General features: G+C 52.4%; 1 protein-coding gene across 1 annotated transcript; it reads left to right on the top strand.

The window, feature by feature from the left end:
* The first annotated feature begins 3,754 nt into the window (after positions 1–3,754).
* CCDC137 (coiled-coil domain containing 137) lies at positions 3,755–9,551 on the top strand. The gene is made up of 6 exons (XM_067715858.1): positions 3,755–3,932; positions 4,355–4,488; positions 5,936–6,158; positions 7,640–7,722; positions 7,873–7,952; positions 8,128–9,551. Exons 1-6 carry the CDS (start codon positions 3,793–3,795, stop codon positions 8,347–8,349), a joined length of 882 nt encoding a protein of 293 aa, XP_067571959.1. The 5' UTR covers positions 3,755–3,792; the 3' UTR covers positions 8,350–9,551.
* The last annotated feature ends 12,143 nt before the right edge of the window (positions 9,552–21,694 follow it).

The following is a 21,694-nucleotide window of genomic DNA, read 5'->3' as shown; positions in this document are numbered from 1 at the left end:
CTGCTCAAACCCCACAACACCCACTCCTCACAGCCTAGGTAGTGTAGGCCCAGCTGGACCCCTTCTCTAGTCCCAGGCCACAGGCCTGGCGTGGGCAGCTCTGAGCCCTGATAGAGAGCCAACTATCAGATGCTGTTCCCATGGAAACCGCTGCCCAAGCTGCCCCGGCCGTAGCCTGGCCTGTGGCTGGTGCCCACTCAGGTTGGCTGACTGTGTGTGGCCTGAGGCTCCGAGACCATTGCTAGCCTGGGGGACAGCCTGCACCACTATTTGGCACGAGGAAAAGAGGAGGTGATGGGCTGGGTGTCCTCTCTGAACAGGGCAGTAGGTGGCCTCCCCCAGACCCAGACCTCAGGATGGTGGTGAAAATCCCGCCCACTCCTCACCCTCTGGGCAGATACCCACTAACGCCCCTGGGTAAGTGGCCACCAGGAAAAGCAACCTGGGAAGGTCATTACTCACCAAGTACCGGGGCAGGTCTCAGGGGACCATGGGTGTGAGTGGCAGGCCTCCCTTAGGCAGGGTGCTGGCTGGGCATTTATCCTGCAGCTGGGTAATCTGATTAGGACTGTGCCTTGACACCACACTAATGAGATTGTGGGGTGGGTAGCAGCACCGAGGACTCCCTGAGATGGGGGAAGGGGCTCAGGTGCGGTCAAGGGCCTGAAGGAAGGACGAGCAGGGGGCAGGGTCAGGGCAGGAACGGGACGTGTGACCATGAACAGCCAGACTCTCCTGAAGCTGCTCTTTTTTTTTTTTTTTTTTTCGGTACGTGGGCCTCTCACCGCTGTGGCCTCTCCCGTTGTGGAGCACAGGCTCCGGACGCGCATGCTCAGCGGCCATGGCTCACGGGCCTAGCTGCTCCGCGGCATGTGGGATCTTCCTGGTCCGGGGCATGAACCCGTGTCCCCTGCATCGGCAGGCGGACTCTCAACCACTGCGCCACCAGGGAAGCCCGAAGCTGCTCATTTTTGAAGCAAGGATGAGACGGCACTGGCTGCTGTCTTAGGCCTCCCCACCCTTACTATCCTGACTGCTGAGGAACCTGCCTTTGTGGCCCCCAAAGCCCTGCATAGCCTGTCCCGATCCACTTCTTTGGCCTCACCTCTCATCCCTTCCTCTTGCTCTCTGTGCTCCAAGGAGCCTCTTCCACCCCAGGGCCTTTGCACCTACTGCTCATGCCACGTGGTGCATTTTCTATTGTACATCTCTCCCCTTCCCCTAGTTCCTTCCTCCTGGGACTTCAAAGATCTGCCCTGGTATCATACACACATAGAAAATCTTTCACAAATATGTGTTTTTGAGAAAAATACAGTAAACCTCTTCCTACATCTCTGAGGTAATCCACCTCCATGTTGTAGACCCCTTCGGGGGCCCCAAGCCCACTAGGCTCTGCTGTGCTTTTGTCTCTAGGGAAACCTTTCTCTTCCTGGGCCATTTTCAAATCTGTAGGACAGGGTTGGAGTAGATGCTCTCTGACATAAAGTGTAACAAACATGTATTGCCATAATCATGTTTCTCTGAACCAACCAAAACTGCTTCTGGATGACATCACTAGCTGGCCAAGACAGCCCGCACTACCGGGTGTATCCCCAGGCATTAGCATGGCAGCACGTTTTGTGGCTGTGTGGTTTCATTCTCTTGTCCACAGATCTGTCTCTGTGGGAAACTCTGGCTTTACATTGAAGGCCCCTACCTGGGAAGGCCTGCTTATCAGCTCAAATTCTTTGTGAAGCCTTATAACAACCCAAGCTTTTCCCTTAAATGAGAGAAGATAAAACAGGCATAAATTCATTTAACCCTGTCTGTCCAGGCCACTGGTATCAGAGCTTGAAAGCCTGCAGCTGGATGAATGGGGCACATTCCAGGCCATCTGCGGGCATTTGTGCCTGCCAGAGCTTTGCTAACAGCAACCTCTCAGGACCGGATGGTCCTCCCTCAGCTGCACCACTGAGAGTAACCAGAGCTGACCTCTGGGACTTCTGGGATGCTGGGACATAGAAGGGGGCCCCTGGGGTCACTGTCACTTGAATAGTCAAGGAAACAGGTTTAGCCAACCTCACAGGTTGGTGAAGGCTGTAGGTGCCCAGTGGACATACAATGACATCTGCACGTGCTTTCCTTGAGGTAATACACGCCTATGGATGACAACACAAAAGCCTCCTGTCTAACCACCACACAGAGCTTATTTATTCTCAGGCAAAGTCAACAAACAATCCCGTCGACACCAGCTGCACAAAGGGGCCGTGGATAAAGGAGGCTGTGCTGCATCCTGAGGAGGAGTCTGTCGGGGTGAGGCTGTCTGGCCAGGCGGCTCAGCTTCCACTTCTCATACGGAGCTGGATCTCCATCCGGAGGAAGGCCTTGAGGTTCTCATCAGCCACGTGCTCCTCCAGGGCGGCCAGGGCCCGCTCCCCGCCGTCCTGGTAGTGCTGCAGCAGTGCGTCTGCATATTCCACCCACACACAGTTGGGGCAGCCGCTCATGCAGCAGTTGGTGGGGGGCTGGAGCTCAGGGGGTGGCGGGTACAGGGGTTCTGAGGGGCCCCCACCAGGCAGGGAGGACTCGGGCTGCCCAGTGCCCGCTGCACCTGCTTGGGAGCCCCCCTCCACATGGTCCTTCCTGAACTCTCTGTGGCCTTCACGGACTCGGATCCTGTGAAGAATGCTGCCACCTCCAGGAAGCCTTTGGCCCCAGTCCCAGCTGGATAGTGGCCCCTAAGGATTCAGATAAGCACATGAGTCTCCAGAAAGCTGGTAAGGCTCTGCCTGCCTCCAGCTGTGGGGAAATTTCGGACTCCTGTCACTGGCAGGGGGCTCCACGTCTTTCTCAGTTTCCTCACTTCCTGCGTAACCTTAGACAAGTTACTTCACCTATAGACTCAGTTTGCCATTTGTAAAATGGATGTAACGCTTGGTACGAGGATGAGCCACAGGTTCATGAGAAATGCTGGGTTCAAGGCCTCGCACTATGCGTGCCCTCCAGCAGATGGTGGGGGTTGAGACTGCACCTCCAGCTAAGATGCCTCTGCCCGGTGGACAGGAGTATGGCGAGGGCAGAAGCCTGTGAGCTCCAGCCCACACAGCCACCTCTCCCTCTCCAACCAGTACTGCCACGTCCCTCCCCCGTGAGCATTCTGACTAATCGCATCACCCCTTCATCCCTGTTTCTCTCTGTCACATGAGAAGCCCAAGTCATTCCCAAAGGCCAGTGGGCAGCCCTCTCCCCACCTCCAGCCCCCACCCCGGCCCCCGGGTCCCCTTCCCTGCTCTGTCTCCAGGGCACTGAACACAGGCGCAAACTTTACTTATTTCTCTAACTCCTCTTGCGAGGGGCGCCAACTCCTTGTACACTGAGGTTTCCCCAAAGGCTTCGCACAAAGCAGGTGTTCAACAGGTACTGGACGAGGTAACGAGCTCCGAACCCGCCGGCGCTACCCTGGGCTCTGCCCGGCTGCCGGGAGAGCGGGGCTTCTCGGCCCCGGCGGGGCCCGGCCTCCCGAATGCACCCCGTCCCCCTCCTCGCCGGTACTTGCCAGGCCGCGGGCAGCGACTGACACTGCCAAGCCTCCCCGAGCCACACTCCACAGCAGCATCGCCCACTGCCTGGCCCACGGCGCAGGCGCTCCCCAGTCGGCCCCGCCCGAGCTGTGAATGGCGGCCGCTCTGGCCATTCCCGGCCCGTCAGGGAGCTGCACAGCCCCAGTGAGCGCAGGAAGCGGAAATGGCGGGCATGGGGCCGGACCGTGCGGGAGTGCGGAAGTGGTTTCTCCTTTGAGCGCAGGACGTGTAGATGGCGGGAGCCCGGCGCCGAGCTGCGGCGCCGGCGAGGACGGCGGGGACGGCTGGGCTAGGGAGCCCAGGGCAACCGCAGGGCCGGAGGCAGCAGGAGCCGGGGAAGCAGCGCTCGGCGCCACGGCCGGGGCCGCGCAGGTGGGTGCCGGTCTCATCGTCCTGAAGACTCCCCGGCACCCCTCCCCGCACCGGGCCCAGCGCGCTGTGTGGTCCGTGCGGTGGACGGCCCGGAGGGTCAGCCGGGTGGGCGGAGGCGTGAGGGAGTCTCCGGTGTGGCACTTGTCACCTTCCGGGGCGCCGTCTTTGCTATCCTGGACGAGGTCAGGGAGTGACGGGCCTCCCTGGGGCTCTCGGAGCGCCCCCCACCCAGCGTCCTGTGAGAAACCGGTCCAGGGACAGCCTCCGGGCGGGCGAGGATGAGGCCGTGTTCCCTTGACCGGCACGCACTACAGCGGCCAGGGTGGCCTGCGAAGTTTCTTTCTCCAGGCTCAGCTTCGGTTTCTCTGATTCTGCTTATGCTCGATTGGAGACGTGTCTCACCCCCGTGTTCTCCTTCCCAGCAAAGAAAAGAAGAAAGTGAATTGCCAGCCTAAGAACCAAGATGAACAGGAAATCCCTTTCCGGCTCCGAGAGATCATGAGGAGCCGCCAGGAGATGAAAAACCCCATCAGTAACAAGAAGAGGAAGAAAGAGGGTAACTGCAGGCCCATGCTGGGTGGCCATAAAGCCTTGCGTGTTTGAACCTACTTAATTGCACAAGTATTCAGTGGCGTTTCAGGCAGAAGAAATCTGCCACACCCCAGCAGTCAGGCGGTGGAGGAGCATGTGGAGGACTAACCAAAGGCTGGTGTCACCAGGGCCAGAGTGGTGGCTGGCAGCAGGTGGTGGTGTGGTTTCAGGTGAGGCTCCAAAAGGAGCCCCTGGGGCCTCCTGGGCCAAGGTGGAAGCGTTGATTTTCCCCTCCCAGGAATAGTGGACATCCATCAGAGGGGACGATCAGTTCAGATTTACTTGAAGGAAAGGTCACTGTGTAACAGTCGAGGGGGCGAGAGGACACTGCAGGCCAGCAAGGCTCTTGCAAGTAAGAAATGATGATGGTTCCTTGGACCTGAGTGCAGAAATCATGGTGGAGAGAAGTGTATGGTTTCTAGAGGTTATGGAGGGAGTTGATCAGACCCCCTGAGAAACTCATCCCTCCCACTCTTCCCCCAAGGCCAGATAGGGTGCCCAGCTGTCAGCCTCTGCCAGAGATAACACTCCAGATGTTGGGGAATGGGGTCCAGAGTGTTTGTGTTTTGTGTACACGTACAGGTATTTGTTTTCCCAAACATGGGACTGATTTTTCAGGAATGCTGTTTTGTAATTTCTTTGTCAACCTTAGGCTTTTCATTGGGGGTTAGATGGCTACCAAAGCGATAGTGAAATAAAGAGTTGAGGAGGGGGAGGGGTAGAGGAGGGCGCTGGCCCAGATGGAAGATGGCACATTCTGAACGATGCTCTATTGAATCAGCTCTTTTTGGGGTTTAAGTTATTTAAAAGACATAAAGTTACACACGTGGTGAAATTAAACAGTACTGAAAGATACGAGGTGAGGCGTGGCCTCCTTCCCTGTCTTTCAATCCTGCTCCCTCCCCCTAAAAGAAACTGCTGTCTGTCTGTCTTGTTTACCCTCCCAGGGAAAATATGCATATTTTCACATATTTATGAGGTAAAAGCTATATCTTCATTCTCTATATTGTTTGGTGTCCTGGGTTTTCACTACCAGTGGATTTTGTAGGTCTTTCCACGTCCTTATCGTAGCTCTACCGAGCTCTCAGCAGCTGTGCAGTGACATCTCTGGATGAACGTAGGGGGATTCGCTCAGCCAGTCAGCTAGTGACGGATACTTAGGTTGTTTCCTGTTTCCTTTTTCAACCGAGCTGCAGAGGACATCTTTGACATGTACCAGTGGGCTGTAGGGGTCCCACCCCAGGTTCCCCCCAGCTGGCATCTTAGATCCTTTTTAGCTCCCACGTGAACGTGGTCTTCCCGTCCCGTGGCCTGGGGAGGGGAGATGAACATGGGCGGCCAGCCCAGCGCCACCTGCTCCCTCCTGCCTTCGCTTCACGACTTTCCCCTCTGAGGTCTCCCTTTGTCCTCAGCCCAGGTGGCCTTCAGTAAGACATTGGAGAAGGAAGCAAAGGGAGTGGAGCCGGACATCGCTGTACCCAAGTTCGAGCAGAAGAAGTGGGAGTCTGACAGGGCCTATGTGCAGCGCATGGCGCAGGAGGCGCAGCATGTGCTGTTCCTCAGCAAGAACCAGGCCAGCCGGCAGCCTGAGGTGCAGGCGGCTCCCAAGAAGGGGAAGTCGGAGAGGAAGAAAGCGTGAGTGGGGGCTGCAGGGGCTGGGAGGCAGGGCTGTGGGGTGCCACCGATTTCTTCTGTATTGACAGCATCTTGTTGCCAGGGGGCACCCCACCTACCCCATGATTCAGGCCGAGCAGGACCTGGAGTCAGTGGGTGTTTTTCTCTGTACCGCAGCCACTTAACCTCAGCGTTTCTGGGAGGCTCTGAACCCACAGAGCTCCGAAGGCCTATCTCTGTCTGTGCCTCTCTCTGGAAAGCATCAAGGTGTCCAAGAGCCAAGGGAGGTTGAGGGCCAGCTGTCTACCCCAGGCCAGTTGTTTCAGGGAAGTAGAAAAACAGTGAGGCTCAGTGTCCTCCCAGGAGGGCCCGCAGGCCGTCAGGGGACTGTGCCTAACCCACGGAAACTGGTTTCCAGGGTTCACCTTTCCAGCCCAGAAGAGATTTGAGAGTCTGTAGCTATGTCATTTGTACAAGTTCTGTGACCTCTCAGACTCAGCTTCCTGGTGGGTAAAGTGGTGAAATTGGCACCAGGAGGAAGCCCACCGCCAGCTGCGGCTCCCCTGCCCATCCCTACCCTCAGCCCTGGAGAAGTCTGGGATGCAAGCTGTGTGCCACCTCCCTGAGCCTGTGGGTGGGAGCTGGGGCAGTAGTTTCAGCAAACAAATGCTTTTTGAGATGTGTTTCTGCCTTTACTGCAACTTTTGTCTTGAATCAAGCCAGGCTTTCATCAGAAATTTCTCTAAAACTGGGCACTTCCTTGGTGGTCCAGGGGCTAAGACTCCAAGTTTCCGCTTCAGGGGGCGTGGATTCGATGCCTGGTTGGGGAACTAAGATCCCGCATGCCATGCAGTGTGGCCTAAATTAAAAAAAAAAAAAAAGAGGAAGAAATTCTTTTAAAAGCTGTGAAAGTTAGATCATTTTCAGCTTTGTAGAGTTTCCTCACGTCCAGATTCTTACCATACATGTACTTACGTTAGCCAGTGAAAATTACATCACACAAAACATATCCCAGGTACCACCTAAAGCCACAGTGATCTCTAAAACTCATTGAATGTTGATTCTAGTAACAATAAGGGACCATGTCACACATGTTGCTGTGCGGGGCCGTTTACACACAGCAGCAGTTGACACTTGGGACAGCTGATTCTCTGGGGTGGGGGCCATTCCGTGCACTGTAGGGCGTTGAGCAGCATTCCTGACCTCCACCCATGAGGTGCCAGGAGCACCCCTCTCCCCCCGACGTTGTGACAACACAGAACATCTCCAGACATTGTCCGATGGGCTGTAGAGGTACAGCCGCAGCCGCTGAGGACCCCTGACTTGGAACTTTGGAGGGGCCTCCTAGGTTCGGAGCGCTCTCTGTGGGTCCTGGGGTTCAGAGGCAGCCACCTGGGGTCTTTCCTGATGCATCCCTCGTGGGCAGGGGTGACCTCTGCCTCTTCCTGAGTCCAGTGAATTGAGAGTTTAGGAAAGTGAACAGCACTGTGCTCTCTTCCCAGGTTCCAGAAGCGACGGCTGGTTAAGGTCCAGCAGAGGAGGGAGGAAAAGGCAGCAGAAAGGCTGGAGCAGGAGCTACTCCGAGGTAGCTCTTCACAAAGCAATTGTGTCAGCCCTGGTTCGGGGCAGCTTTGTCTCCCCAGGGTCGGTGGGTGGGTGGACGGTGGCTCCGGGTTCCAGGGCTGCAGTGGTTGTGTGGGCAGCAGGCCTCAGTTGTTCTTCTCTGCCCCTCCAGACACAGTGAAGTTTGGTGAGGTTGCCCTGCAGCCCCCAGAGCTGACTGCCAAGCCCAGGATGAGCACAAGTAGGGACCAGGTAAGCAGGGGTGGGGGAGTTGCCCTTTTTGCCCCTCGGTGCTGCCTGGTTCAGGGCACACAGGTGGAGAGCACCATGTTCTCACTGGGCTTAAGCTATTGGGCTGGCCTAGGCTCTTTGTTACCTCCCCTCCTTCCTGAATCTGTGCCTCAACCTCCCTCTCTCTCTTCCTCAGCCTGGCAAGAAATCGCTGATGCTGAAGATGCTTTTAAGCCCTGGCGGTACGTCCCAGCCTCTGACCACCTCTCTGGCCAGACAGCGGATCGTGGCGGAGGAGAGAGAGCGGGCTGTGAACGCCTACAGGGCGCTAAAGAAACTGCAGCAGCAGCGGCAGGGGGCTCAGTCACCACGGCCACCGCACCTCCGTTCTGGGAAGAAACCAAAGACACAGCTGTGATGGTGAGGGACCAGAGACGCTGCACCTGGGTTGGGGGTAGATGGGCAGATGGCCTGCAGTCAAGAGTCCTCTCCCTGGCACACATCCTGGGACTCAAGTGGGGGAGAGGGCTCTTGTTTTTTCTCCCTAAAGACTGCTGTTTCGTGAGTGACCACCCGCCGGCCCCATGTCTCACACAGGGCGTCGTCTGTGTCCTGAGCCCCCAGAGATGGGGCCAGTGCCTGGGTGAGATGCAGCCAGCATCATTCCCTTGAGCCTAGCGTCACATACAGCTTTGTTCTGAAACAGAGGTCCAGGCTGAGACACAACCTAGGGCCACTTTACAGAGGGCCAATCCCATAATCCTGTCCCTAGATACCAGTTAGTTGTAGACACTGCCGGTTTCGGTTAACTAAATCCATAAGTGAGGCTCTGCTGGATTCGACAGAGCAGTACAGCTAGAGCGAGAGCCAGGCAGCAGGTTGGTGTGGGGAAAGGGCGGGGGTCAGCATCTAGGCCACCTAGACCAGCTCACGGCACTGCTGTCACAGTCCTCGCAGGGCAGGTGGAGCCACCCCAGCTCATGTTTGGGTGTGGAGACTGAGCCACCCACATCGAGGTTTGGGGAGGCTGGGTCCTTATGTCATCGAGGTCTCTGGGGAGGACAGGGCAGGGCTCTCCAGCAGGTCTAGAGTGGCTTGACAGCAAGGACAGGAGCCCAGCCCAGGACTTTCTTGTGGTCAGAGGGGCCGTGTGAGTTCCTGCCAAGGGCAGGGCCCGGCGAGGTTTGAATCTCCCACAGGTGCCAAAGGAGGGAGTACCTGGGTTTATCATCCTGCTCAGATGTGGGATACAAATGAGAGAATGGGGATGGGGCTTACAGACTGTTAGCAATTGAACATGGAAGGACAGGGGCAGGCCACTCATAGCCCCGTTGGAGAAGGACAGCTGCCGGGCTCCCTCACTCTCTCCAGCTTGGGCTTCTCTAGCCAGCAAAGATGGCCTGGACAGCTCAGTCAGCGCCAGGCCTCAGTACTGACAATCTAGAGAATGAGTGTGGAGTTCTGTGGAATCTGTTTTGCTCTTTCCCAAGTTGGCATTTTATGTAATGAAGTTTATTTTTTTGTTTTTTTTTTTTGCGGTACGCGGGCCTCTCACTGTTGTGGCCTCTCCCATTGCAAAGTTTATTTTTGAATTAAAAAATTTAAGTTGTGGAAGCTCTACCTGGAATCAGGGCTGTCACTCTTTCAGGGGTGTGTTTCTGCATGGCGGGTGGCCCCGGCCCCCGCGTGGGATGACCAGGCGCTGGTTGCTATGCAGTAGCCAGGATTTGCCCCCATCACATGGCAGTTGGGGCAGGCAGCACATCTCTGGTTCAATGTTGGCATCCTTCTGACAATAGGGTCCCGAGACAGGCAGGGCAGCAAGAGCAAGGGGTGAGGTGGGGTCGCTGAGAAACACCGGTGTTTCTTGGATACAGTGCAAGTACAGTTATGAATGTGGCAATGAGGAAACAGGTCGTGGTGAGGGACGTTTGCCTTTGGTCACATGAAATGTGAAAATTACATTCCCTCAGGCCCTTGTCAGAGTGCCCCTAAAACGGGTCAACTTAGCTCAGGCTGGCTTTACCATCAGAGATGGTGACTAGGCCAGGGGTCACCCCTCAGAGATGGACCCACAAGCTGGGTATCACCCCTCAGAAATGGAGCCCACACTCGGGTCATCCCTAGAGACAGAACCCAGGTAGGATCAGCCATCAAGACACTCGGCCCGGGTTAAAGGTGTTGACCTTAAGAACGGCATAAGGTCTTTAGCCAAAATGAGTTTATTTGGAATCAGAAGAATTTCAGTTTAGGACAAGCAAACTGGCAAGTTGGAGGAGACAAACGGAAGGTCAGCTTTTATTAGGTTTTAGGAGGAAATTAGGAGGGCCCTGGTGGTTTTCCATTGGCTGCAATCAGTGGGTAGCTTGTCGCTGGGCCAGATGGAGACCTTCCTTCCTGCTGGGTCTGTGAGCTGTGGTGAGAGATGCATGCTTGAGAGCCCTCCCATCATAGCTTCCCTACCCCATTCTGATTGAGCTTTCCTTTGCTCATTTCCACATTCCCCCCTTTAGATGAAGATCTTTCCTTGAGAGCATCACTGATCAGTTTTAGGGAATTGTGTTTTGTCCCTCAGCACCAGGACCTTTCCTGGACGTCATGTCTCACATCAGAGGAAAAGGGCATAGTGATTGAAACCAAGTGAGCCCACATTTGAGTAACAAAGAAGGAGGAACTCTCAGCCATTTTCACTCTTAAAATCTTGTCTTATGAAGGTACAGGCATGGGCAGTCATCTCAAGGCATTGAGCCAACATCATACTGTTCATTGTGTCATTTCTACAGGGGGTTGACAGGCAACATGTACAAAGTTTAAAAATGGGGAATTCCCTGGCTGTCCAGTGGTTAGGGCTCTGTGCTTTCACTGCCAAAGGCCCAGGTTCAATCCCTGGTTGGGGAACTAAGACCCCACAAGCCACGAGGTGTGGCCAAAACAAAACAAAACCATAAAAAATATGCAAAGCAGAATGAAAAATAATATGACATTTAGTTTGTATGACGGTTCTAAACCATGACCCTATACCTGAAGGTAGCCAGCTGAACAAATCAAAGGACCAGAGAGAGTCAGGTGAAATTTGGGCTTGTGTCCTCATTTTGTGTAATTGAGTTTCTACTTCTCCAAAAGTGTTTATCCAGGTAGTATTTGCAATCGTACAAATGCCTCCTTGTTCAGCAAGTAGGAAATCGAAGGCTATGTGGTTGTCTAAAAGTATTTTAGCCAGTGAGTCAAGTGATAATTGTTGGGCTGCAGAATCAGCCAGCTCTCCTGATATTAGGGGGAGATTTCCGATCACGTTCTCATTGGCGCTTACTCCCACCCAAGGGGGTTTTGATGAGAACTGGCCAAATGGCACAGACTCGTAGCACTTGACCAAATAACGTGGGATCCCCAATCACTATGAAGTTCAAGAAGCGTTCCTCTCCCATGGGATCTTAGCCACAGAGCAGCAGTGGCTTGTCTACGTGGAAAAGCTTCGGTCCACTGAGGAAACATGCACATCATTACCAGGAATTATTTATACCCATGAGATGGTGGGCAGCTCTGTGAAACCCACTTGGCAAACGTCGAATGGTCCATCAGGCAATTTGGAGCTCCTGGGAGGGAGCATTGTGGACAGTTTTTCTGGATTTTATTTTGGGAATGTGACACCAACCCTGGATCCAACAGCTTCCCACAAAATGCTGCATGATATTTGATATCATCGGGCTTCCCTGGTGGCGCAGTGGTTAAGAATCCGCCTGCCAATGCAGGGGACACGGGTTTGAGCCCTGGTCCGGGAAGATCCCACATGCCGCGGAGCAAGTAAGCCCGTGCACCATTACTACTGAGCCTGCACTCTAGAGCCTATGAGCCACAACTACTGAACCTGCATGCTGCAACTACTGAAGCCTGCAAGCCTAGATAGAGCCTATGCTCCGCAACAAGAGAAGCCACTGCAGCGAGAAGCCCTTGCACCACAACGCAGAGTAGCCCCTGCTCGCCGCAACCAGAGAAAACCCGTGCGCAGCAATGAAGACCCAATGCAGCCAAAAATAAAACAAATTAAAAAATTATTTTAAAAGTTTGATATCGTCAGCTGAGAATTCATTACTTGGAAAAGCAACATTGAAGCCTGCACACTGGTATTAAAATTCACAATGTGCAACACTTTAAACAGCAATGTCAACCAGCCCCCTCACTTTATTACCACCAGTCTGGTGTAAGGGCATGATGTGTTCACTCCTGTTGGAAGAGCACTAAGTCCTGTGGATTCCTGTCTTTTTTCATGACTTGCTAAGGTTTATTGGAAACTCCACTATTGGAATTGTGCTCCGAGGCACGGGCTGTTCAGTAGTAATGGGCTTGAGCACTGAGAGTGTAGCTCCAGTATAGAAATTCATTCCCAGTCTGGAGAGTTGTTTCTCTGAGCTGAGTAAGAGGGAGGCTTGGAAAAGCTCCAGATTCCTTGGAGTCCCATCACTGGGAAGTGGGAGGACATTGGAAAGATGAGTTGACTGAAGATGCCTGGAGCGTTTTGGTTTCTAGAAGTCTTCCTTCCAATATCCTGGCTTCTTACAGTAATGACGGAGGCTGGGAGGACTTTGCTTAGGGAACTCCATCTGCTTAAGTTGGATATTAAGGATTTTAATGGTTTTTTTCTTAGTAGAATCATCTAGGGTGCAGGTTTGCCAAATTAAGTCTGGAGAGGACATAGTTTCCCATTCTATTGTAATTCTCTTAACCAAGAAAGTCCTGGTTTAGCCCATTAATGAACACAGAGTTGAAGGCTACCCCAGTGGATTCGACATCCATAGGGAGAATACTGAAAAATAATTTGGAATCGATGTGTGATAGTGTGCTTTATGTATAAATGTAGATGTGGTCTTCATCTCCATTTCTGGCACAGAGCTCTTAAAACCCTTGGAATTTTCTTACTAGAGCAACAAAGGTGTCTCTTGTGAGGTGAATGAATTGGCTTTTGGAGCTCACCAAATGATGGGGGCTGGCTGCCAGGAGAAGCAACCTTGTGATTAGAGGGTTAGAACCTTTCAGTTCCAATTACCCCCTACTACCCAACCTCGGGGGAGGGGAGAGGGCCTAGAAGTTGAATTAATGATTCAATCAATTATAAAACCCAAAGGACAGGGTTTAGAGAGCTTCCAGGTTGGTGAACATATGGAGATATGGGGAGAGTGGTGCACTGGAAAGGGCATGAGAGCTCTGCCCTTTCCCCATACCTTGTGCTATGCATCTTCCATCTGGCTGAGTCATTTTCTTTTATAACAAACTGGTGATCTAGTAAGTAAACTGTGTCTCTGAGTCTGTGAGTCGCTCTAGCAAATTAATTGAACCTGAGGAGAGGTCCTGGGAACCTCTGATTTATAGCTGGTCGGTCAAAAACAGAGGTAACAACTCAAGCTTGTGATTGGCCTTTGAAGGAGGTGGGGGGCAGTTTTACAGTTTTGTAAGACTGAGCTCTTAACCTGTGGAATCTGTATCTCGGGGTGGGTTGTGTCAGAATTGAGTTGAGGCTCCAGAAGGACCGTCCTGCAGGGTTGCGACCCCATCGGGCACTCGGCTAAACAAGTCTCCCTAGTGGGGAAAACTGTCCGCAACTTCTCACGTGTTTGACATCATTACACGCTGTCAGCATTTACCCAGTAGAGGGAGGCGTGGTGCTGCCACGGACAACACAGCCAACCGCACAATAGGAAGAGGACCCCAGACCACCAGGAGAATCGTGTCCTGTGGGAGTCCTGAAAGTGCAAAAACTTGCCTGAGAAAAATGGGATTGGTAAAACTAATCAACAGAAAAACTGGTCATGCTACCAAGTTCTAGCTCATACTGCTCGCCACATGACAGGCCAATTGAGAGACGAGGTGTTGGGACAAGGAATAGCAACTTTTTTCAGAAAGCCAGCAGACTGAGAAGGTGGTGGACTAGCATCCCAAAGAACCATCTTCCCAAGTTAGAATTCAGGCTTCTTTTATACTGAAAGGAAAGGGGGTAAAAGTCCTGGTTCCAGCCAGACTCTGGACAGGAGTGTTGCTTTCCTCCTGCACCCTTTCACAGGTGCACCTGGTCAGGATGTTTCCTGTGAGCTAAAAGAATTTTAGCTTCGGGCTTCCCTGGTGGCGCAGTGGTTGAGAGTCCGCCTGCCGATGCAGGGGACACGGGTTCGTGCCTTGGTCCGGGAAGATCCCACATGCCGCGGAGTGGGTGGGCCCGTGAGCCATGGCCGCTGAGCCTGCACGTCTGGAGCCTGTGCTCTGCAACGGGAGAGGCCACAACAGTGAGAGGCCCACGTACCGCAAAAAAAAAAAAAAAAAAGAATTTTAGCTTCATGCTCATTACCTGGGAGGCAGGGTTCCCAGAGATGGGCCATTATGTGTAATTTAAGCTAATAGGCAACATCCCTTTAGTAATAAACTTGTCATAGAATACAAGGTTCTTCCCTATTACATTCAGAACAGTAAAATTCATTCCTGACTTTAAAAAATGAAGACTCAAAGAAGAAATAAGATGTTCTTAAAGTTTTTTAAGCCTGTGAAATTTGGCCCAGGAAGACTGATTTTAATGGAGGAAGAATGGCCGCAGAAGAATTTTCAGTAAGTAGAAATGAAATATGAATATATGGGTATATCTCTTATCTAAACATATTACTCCCCCTGTAAATGCCACGTGGAACACCCCAGATGAAGCCACTGGTATCCTTTGTATGCAAGCCAGTGGGACTGGCTTTATGATGACTGGGATATTCAGCTGCTGAATATGCTTGTTACCCAGGTCACGGTAAATGCTGTGATTAAGGGGGCCCCTTTCACTTGGGCACCTTCTTACTGCAAAATCGAAAAACAATTTGGGAAGCCTTAGGGAATTTGCTATCTCAGCTTGCACTGAAGGGTATTGCAGAGAACAGTATGTTAGCTAACAAGAGAATGGAGAGAGGCCCAGGGCAGAGTGAAGGGGCTCTTCCCAACAAGGTGGAAATTTTTAAAGGGTTATGAGAAGATGAATAGAGCAAATATTGAAAGAGACAGAAAAAAGGTATCAGGAAGGGATGAGCAGGATAGCAGTCATTAGATGGTTATTTATTTTTATTGAAGTATAGTTGATTTACAATGTTGTGTTAATTTCTGCTGTATAGCACAGTGATTGTTATATACACACACTTTTTTTTCATATTCTTTTCCATTATGGTTTATCACAGGATATTGAATATAGTTCCCTGTGCTTATACAGTAAAACCTTGTTTATCCATCCTATATATAATAGTTTGCATCTGCTAACCCCAAACCTCCCCCTTCCCCCACCCCCCTTTAGATGGTTATTAAGAAATGGGATGGGGGGCTTCCCTGGTGGCGCAGTGGTTGAGAGTCCGCCTGCAGATGCAGGGGACACGGGTTCGTGCCCCGGTCCGGGAAGATCCCATATGCAGCGGAGCAGCTGGACCCATGAGCCGTGGCCGCTGAGCCTGCGCGTTTGGAGCCTGTGCTCCGCAACGGGAGAGGCCGCAATAGTGAGAGGCCCGCGTACTGCAAAAAAAAAAAAAAGAAAAGAAAAGAAATGGGATGGGGAATTCCGTGGTGGTCCAGTGGTTAGGACTCTGAGCTGCCACTGCAGACGGCACGGGTTTGATCCCTGGTCAGGGAACTAAGATCTTGGAAGCCTCGTGGTGTGGCCAAAAAAAAAAAGAAATGGGTTGAATAAAACAGACACTGATGGGGTTAAAACAAAGGTTTTAATACCTAGGTTGGGCAGACCAAAGGGACCCTATGTTGAGCCCCAACATTAAAGGGCCCCAAACACGTCTGCTCTGTTTACCCCAGTTTGGAGACATTTAACAGCCGGAAGGCAGAGATTACACTGAGAATCCCAACCAGCAATCACTTGGGTCAACATTTAGGTCAGTTAACCAAGATAAAGATTGAAGGCCTGGGTCTCTTGGCTCAACCCCTCGCTGGGGACTTCTGCACAAGAGTGGGTAAAATAGGGGGTGGAGAAGAGAAGTTTCCAGGACTCCTTGACCCAGGAGCCCAAAGACTGGTACCAAAAGCCTGGTGAAGCCCTGACTTGGATGCAGTCAGACTGAGAGGATGTGACAGTGTCACGGTTGGTGGGGTTATGAGAGTTGGAATGTTGAGGCAAGTATTATGTACAGAAGTTGTCTCTCCCAACCTGAATTTACAGCGATTTTACAGGGATGGCTGGGGACACTTCCCCTACCCAGTGTTGTAAAACTGAAACACCGGAGGCCACAGTTAGGAATGTAAGAGTTGACGGAAGTAAGGGAAGGGTGTGTAGAATTGGCATGTTTGAACAGGCGTTGTGTGAAGTGGTTGCATCTGTTTTACCTGATTGTATTATGGGGACGGACATTGTACCTGCCTGGGGGACATTCCCCCCACCTAGTCTTATAAAACAGAAGGCATGTAACTGCCTTTCAGGACATGCTAAATGGGAACCGGTAAGGTTGGCTGAGCCCACACAGTGTGGGGGTAGAAGCTGGGGTGCTAGTCAGGGACAGATTCTCTGTGCAGTGGCCCTGTGTGGAGGGTGAGAGCCTGTGAGCACCCCCCAGCGACGGCTGCTGGGACTTTGGACAGGAGAACTTCCACTTGAGGGGGGTTTACCACTCTCAAGGTTTACCATCTTGCCATCTGACATTAACTGAAGCTACCCCAATGACTGAAGGACATAAGATGATCTTAAAGCTCCTACAAAGCTATGATGTCTAGGACGATGTCAGAGAAGCACTTTAATGGGGATGGCAGTCCTCAGAAGGGTTCCATATAAATATGAAAGTGGAAATGGTTTATACCAGACCAAGGTGCCTGGGGAAAGCAAGGAGGTGTAGGAGGCAGGAAGCCTCTTTTGCCCCCAGCACTGACTCTGGAACTGCATGAGGAAGTGCTGGATTCTGCCTTCACTTGGACAGTGCCCTATCACCAGCTCTCGACTGACCAACAAAGAGCTGTTTGGTTTGTGGACGGCAGTTCCAAAGTGAATGGACAACATCTCGTTTGGAAAGCTGCTACATAAAGACCAGAGAATGGAGACTAACTGAAAAAGGTAAAAATGGACCAGCTCGTTTGGGCTGAATTACATGCAATTTTTCTAACAATGATGGAAGAACTGAGCAGTGGTAAAAGCCCATATGTTTGAGTTATTACTCATGGGTAGTGGCCAGTGGCCTGGCTATATGGTCAGGCAGGAGGGCAGTGGAAACCTGGCTTATTAAAGGATGCCCATTCGGGGCACAGCCCTGTGGAAATCACTGTGGGAATTTGAGGGGCACATTAGAGTAGGACATATTAGTGTCCATCAGAAGAACCCCTTTCCGGGTTTGGAAGGTGACTGGAACTGACAAACTATCCCCACATGCTCCCGTGAGATAGCCACCTGGGTCCATGAAATCTGTGGACATGGGGCACTGCAGCAACGCAGAGATGGGCTGAATCTAGACATACAGGCAGACCTCGTTTTATTACGCTTCATAGATAATGTGTTTTTTACAAATTGAAGGTTTGTGATAACCCTGTGTCAAGCAAGTTTATGGTTGCCATTTTTCCAACAGCACTTGCTCACTTCCATGTCTCTGTGTCAAATTTTGGTAATTTTCACAATATTTCAAACGTATGCACTGGGGAACCAAAATGTTTGTGTGGCTCACTTTATTACAATATTCGCTTTATTGCGGTGGTCTGGACAGGAACCCACAGTATCTCTGAGGTGCCTGTAGTCCTCTTGCGCCCTCTGAGGCCCAAAATGTCAGTAACAACGGTCCCGTCTGCCAATGTGAGACACCAAGACCACAGATGGCTGCACAGCAGGTGCCCTGGTGGGCAGGCCCTGAGCATAGGGGGCAAGTCAGACTGATGCCAGGAGCCTGGGGCTACAGGGGGTCCTGACATGAAGAGGCGCCAACCCTGGACTGTGCTTTGCTGCCCTGGTGGTAGATGCAAATGCTCAGAATACTATGAAAGAATCACAACAGAAGATATTGCACCAGTTTGGACAGCAGACCATCACTTCTTCAGACCAAGGAACTCACTTTCATGTCCACCATGGGACAGACATTATTCTAGATGTTTCTGTGAAGGTGTTTTTTAGATGAGATTAACATTTACATCAGTAGACCTTATGAGTAGGGCAGATTACCCTCCATAATACAGGTGGGTGGGCTTCATCCAATCAGTTGAAGAGCTTAACAGAAAAGACTGACCTCCCCCTCAAAGCAAGAAGGAATCTGCCCTAGATGGCCTTCAGACTGGAAATATACCACCAACCCAGGTCACCAGCCTGCTGCTCATCCTGCAGATTTTGGACTTGCCAGGTTCCAAAATCACATGAGCTAGTTCCTTTTTTAAAATGTTTTCTTATTTTTAAAATTTTTTTCAACTTATTATTTATTTATTTATTTTTGGTTACATTGGGTCTTCATTGCTGTGCGCGGCCCTTCTCTAGTTGCTTCAAGCAGGGGCTACTCTTCGTTGCAGTGCACGGGCTTCTCGTTGTGGTGGCTTCTCTTGTTGCAGAGCACGGGCTCTAGAGCGTGTGGGCTTCAGTAGTTGTGGCTCACAGGCTCTAGAGCACAGACTCAGTAATTGTGGCACATGGGCTTAGTTGCTCTGCGGAATGCGGGATCTTCCTGGACCAGGGCTCGAACCTGTGTCCCCTGCATTGGCAGGCGGATTCCCAACCACTGCACCACCAGGGAAGTCCCGAGGTAGTTCCTTAAAATAAATTTCATTCTCTTTCTCCCTCTCTCTATATTTATAGATACATATAGATGCTGTAGCACAGTCCCTACCCTGCAACTGTACCATCCAAAATACTTACAGACTGGCCAAACTGCCCCGGTTGAGAACCGCTGTGTATATAAATCTTTTCTGTTCCTTGCTGCTAGTTTGTGGTTTCCTTCGTCTGTGTCCTTTACATTTCTTGACAGTTTACTCCTAAATATTAAAAAGCTATCACTTTGTGAATGAAATTCACAATTCATTAAATTATCTAATTTTACTGATGTATTTTTTTTGGCCATGCCACGTGTCTTGTAGGATCTTAGTTTCCCGGACCAGAGATTGAACCTGGGCCCTCTGCAGTGAAAGCACAGAGTCCTAACCGCTGGACCGCCAGGAAATTCCCCTAATTTTACTGATATTTTAAAACTATTTTCTTTTACTCATTTTTAACAGGTGAGCAAGTGAATTATCTTAAACATATTCTTTTATACTTTATACAAAATACAAAACTTGCACGTGATGGCACTGGTGCTCCAGGCCTGCTCTGGGCCTGGAGCCAGCAGGAGGCGGTCTTTGCTTTGCTCCTGCCTGATACCTGGGGGACTCTTGCACCCCCGAAGCTAGTCTGGGAACACAGACACCAGGTGGCAGTATCAGCACTTTTTTTTTTTTTTCTTTGTGGTATGCGGGCCTCTCACTACTGTGGCCTCTCCCGTTGCAGAGCACAGGCTCCGGAGGTGCAGGCTCAGCGGCCATGGCTCACGGGCCCAGCCACTCCGCTGCATGTGGGATCCTCCCGAACCGGGGCATGAACCCGTGTACCCTGCATCGGCAGGCGGACTCTCAACCACTGCGCCACCAGGGAAGCCCTTTTTTTTTTTTCATCAGCACTTTTGAGACGTCAGTACTGAGTTCAGAGGGCCCTGTGGCATCCACATGGAATTTGAGGGTCCATAGTGGGCTGTGCAGGCAAGTATCACGGCTGCTGCTTTCCCTCCCGCTGGATGGAGTACTTGCCCCAGCTTCGGGCTGTGTGTGTGTGGGAACAGAGCTCCTCCCTCTTAGGGCCACTTAGCTCTGCTGCTCCTTCTTTTAGATCCCGGCACTCACTAGGTCCAGACCAAGAACAGCAGAGGAACCCAACAGCAGGGGCAGGTGTGTCCGCTCCACCAGACACACCAGTTTATAAGGTGCACTAACAGGTGGCCTGCTGGTTTGCACATCAGGCTGTCATTCAGGGTGGCCTGTTCTACATGTCAGCTTAGGAGCCACAGAGGAAGGCAGTCTCCTCCCCTAGTCGAAACACCCTTTTTTCTTGGTAATAAAACCCAGCAGATCTGAGCAGCACATTATTCCCAGGTGTCATTCACTCCATGGTTGGAGTCCATACTTGGAAACCCGGAGATGCAGGCTCAATGGCTTTTCCAAGCGCCGGTGGGCATTTCCATCACTGGATGGGGCCGTTCAGAACTGTCTCTCCTGAAATTTGTGGCCTTTGCTCGTAGCAGGGACCTGGAAATCCCAGGTCCGTCTCTCCCCCGACCTGTGTCTCTTCCTGAGCCGTTTTGTTTTTTTCCTGCTCTCTGGCACAATCCCCAGCACCCTCAGTGGAGGACATGGAAGGTGGAATTTACGTGCCATTTCTGGCACATTAGCAGTTTGAAGCAAGGCCTGGTGGAAACTGAAGCCCTGGCTGACCTGGAGCTCTCTACCCGCAGCTGGCCAGAGTGGGGGTGGGGGACAACCTGATGGAAACACTGAGCAGGGGCTTGTGGGGATTGGAAGGCACAGAAGGGGAGGAGAGGAGGCCCTGTGGGAGGCTTGGCAGAAGGAAAGGAGGGCTGGGGCTAGCCAGAGCATGGCCAAGTCCAGGAGCCACCAAGGCAGGTGGCGAGGCCCCAGCAGCACCCAGGCCACGTCAGCAGCTCTGGGGCCGTCCAGCCACCATGTTGCCAAGCTCTGTAGGCAATTCTGAGAACGGGGACACTGAGGATGGATGGGCCCCTCTGATAGCCAACCTTGCGGGGTGGTGTTAGGGGGCCTAGCAGGACCCCAGTGTTCAGAAGCTCACCCTGTAACGTGGGCGAACGGGGAGTATGTGCAGGTGGCATGTTCTCCAGGGAGAGTGCCTAGCCCCTCACCAGATTCTCAGGTCCCAGACAGCCTCTGCTCAGAACCTCGCTTCATCCCAGAAGGGAAAAGACAGGTTCCAGGTGGCCAGCACCCACTCCAGGGTCACAGTCACAGAGCGGTCCCCACTAGGGCTCCAAACCACCGCTGCACCCGTGTTCAGGTGTTATGGGCACCGCAGAGCACCATTCCATGGCCTCAGACTGAGCCGTCCAGCCAGTCACCACCTCCCAAAACTGGCTGCTCTGTCCTGCAGGTCTTGGGAAAACTGTTTTCAGGGCTCTTCAGGATCACCTGCCCAGCTCCAGGATCTCTTCACAGAGGACATTTACTCAACCGAGAGCCGCTTCTCAGAGCACCTAGGGAAACAGGAGCGGGTCGAGGACACAGGACACAGCCCAGACCCCTCAGGCCAATCTCCTGGAGTACGGATGTAGCCCTGCCTGTCCCCTCTGGGCCTGGATGTCTGGCCCTGGGGTCAGAGTGGCTGGGGCAAAGACACAACCGCAGGGGTGGCCGAGGCAGGCTGGTGTGAACTGTTCCCGCCCTAGAGAGACCCAGGGGTGCTGGGGCCCTGGGTCCCCATGAGACCAATGGGGGCCATGCCGGCCTTCCAAAAGCCCTCGGAGGGCCTCAACAGTGCCACCTGTACCAGCCTCATTTGGAAAATGCTAAAATGCTTTGTTAAAACACACCTGCATCAAGCCAAAAGATGAACTAGGCATGTGACCCATGAATGGTTGACACTTCAAGGTCTGGCCACACTCTCCTCAGTGCCCTGAGATTGGGGGACATCTGCCAGCCAGTCACTGTGGGTCCTGTGAAATCTCCACAGACCCACCATGGAGGGGGACCACTGGCAACTACGTGGTCTGCCTGAGAAGGTGGCACCGGCCCTGTACATCCAA

The sequence above is a fragment of the Pseudorca crassidens genome, chromosome 19 (genome assembly GCF_039906515.1).
Source record: "Pseudorca crassidens isolate mPseCra1 chromosome 19, mPseCra1.hap1, whole genome shotgun sequence".
Taxonomy (NCBI): domain Eukaryota; kingdom Metazoa; phylum Chordata; class Mammalia; order Artiodactyla; family Delphinidae; genus Pseudorca; species Pseudorca crassidens.
This window is presented reverse-complemented; position numbering and strand designations above follow the sequence as displayed.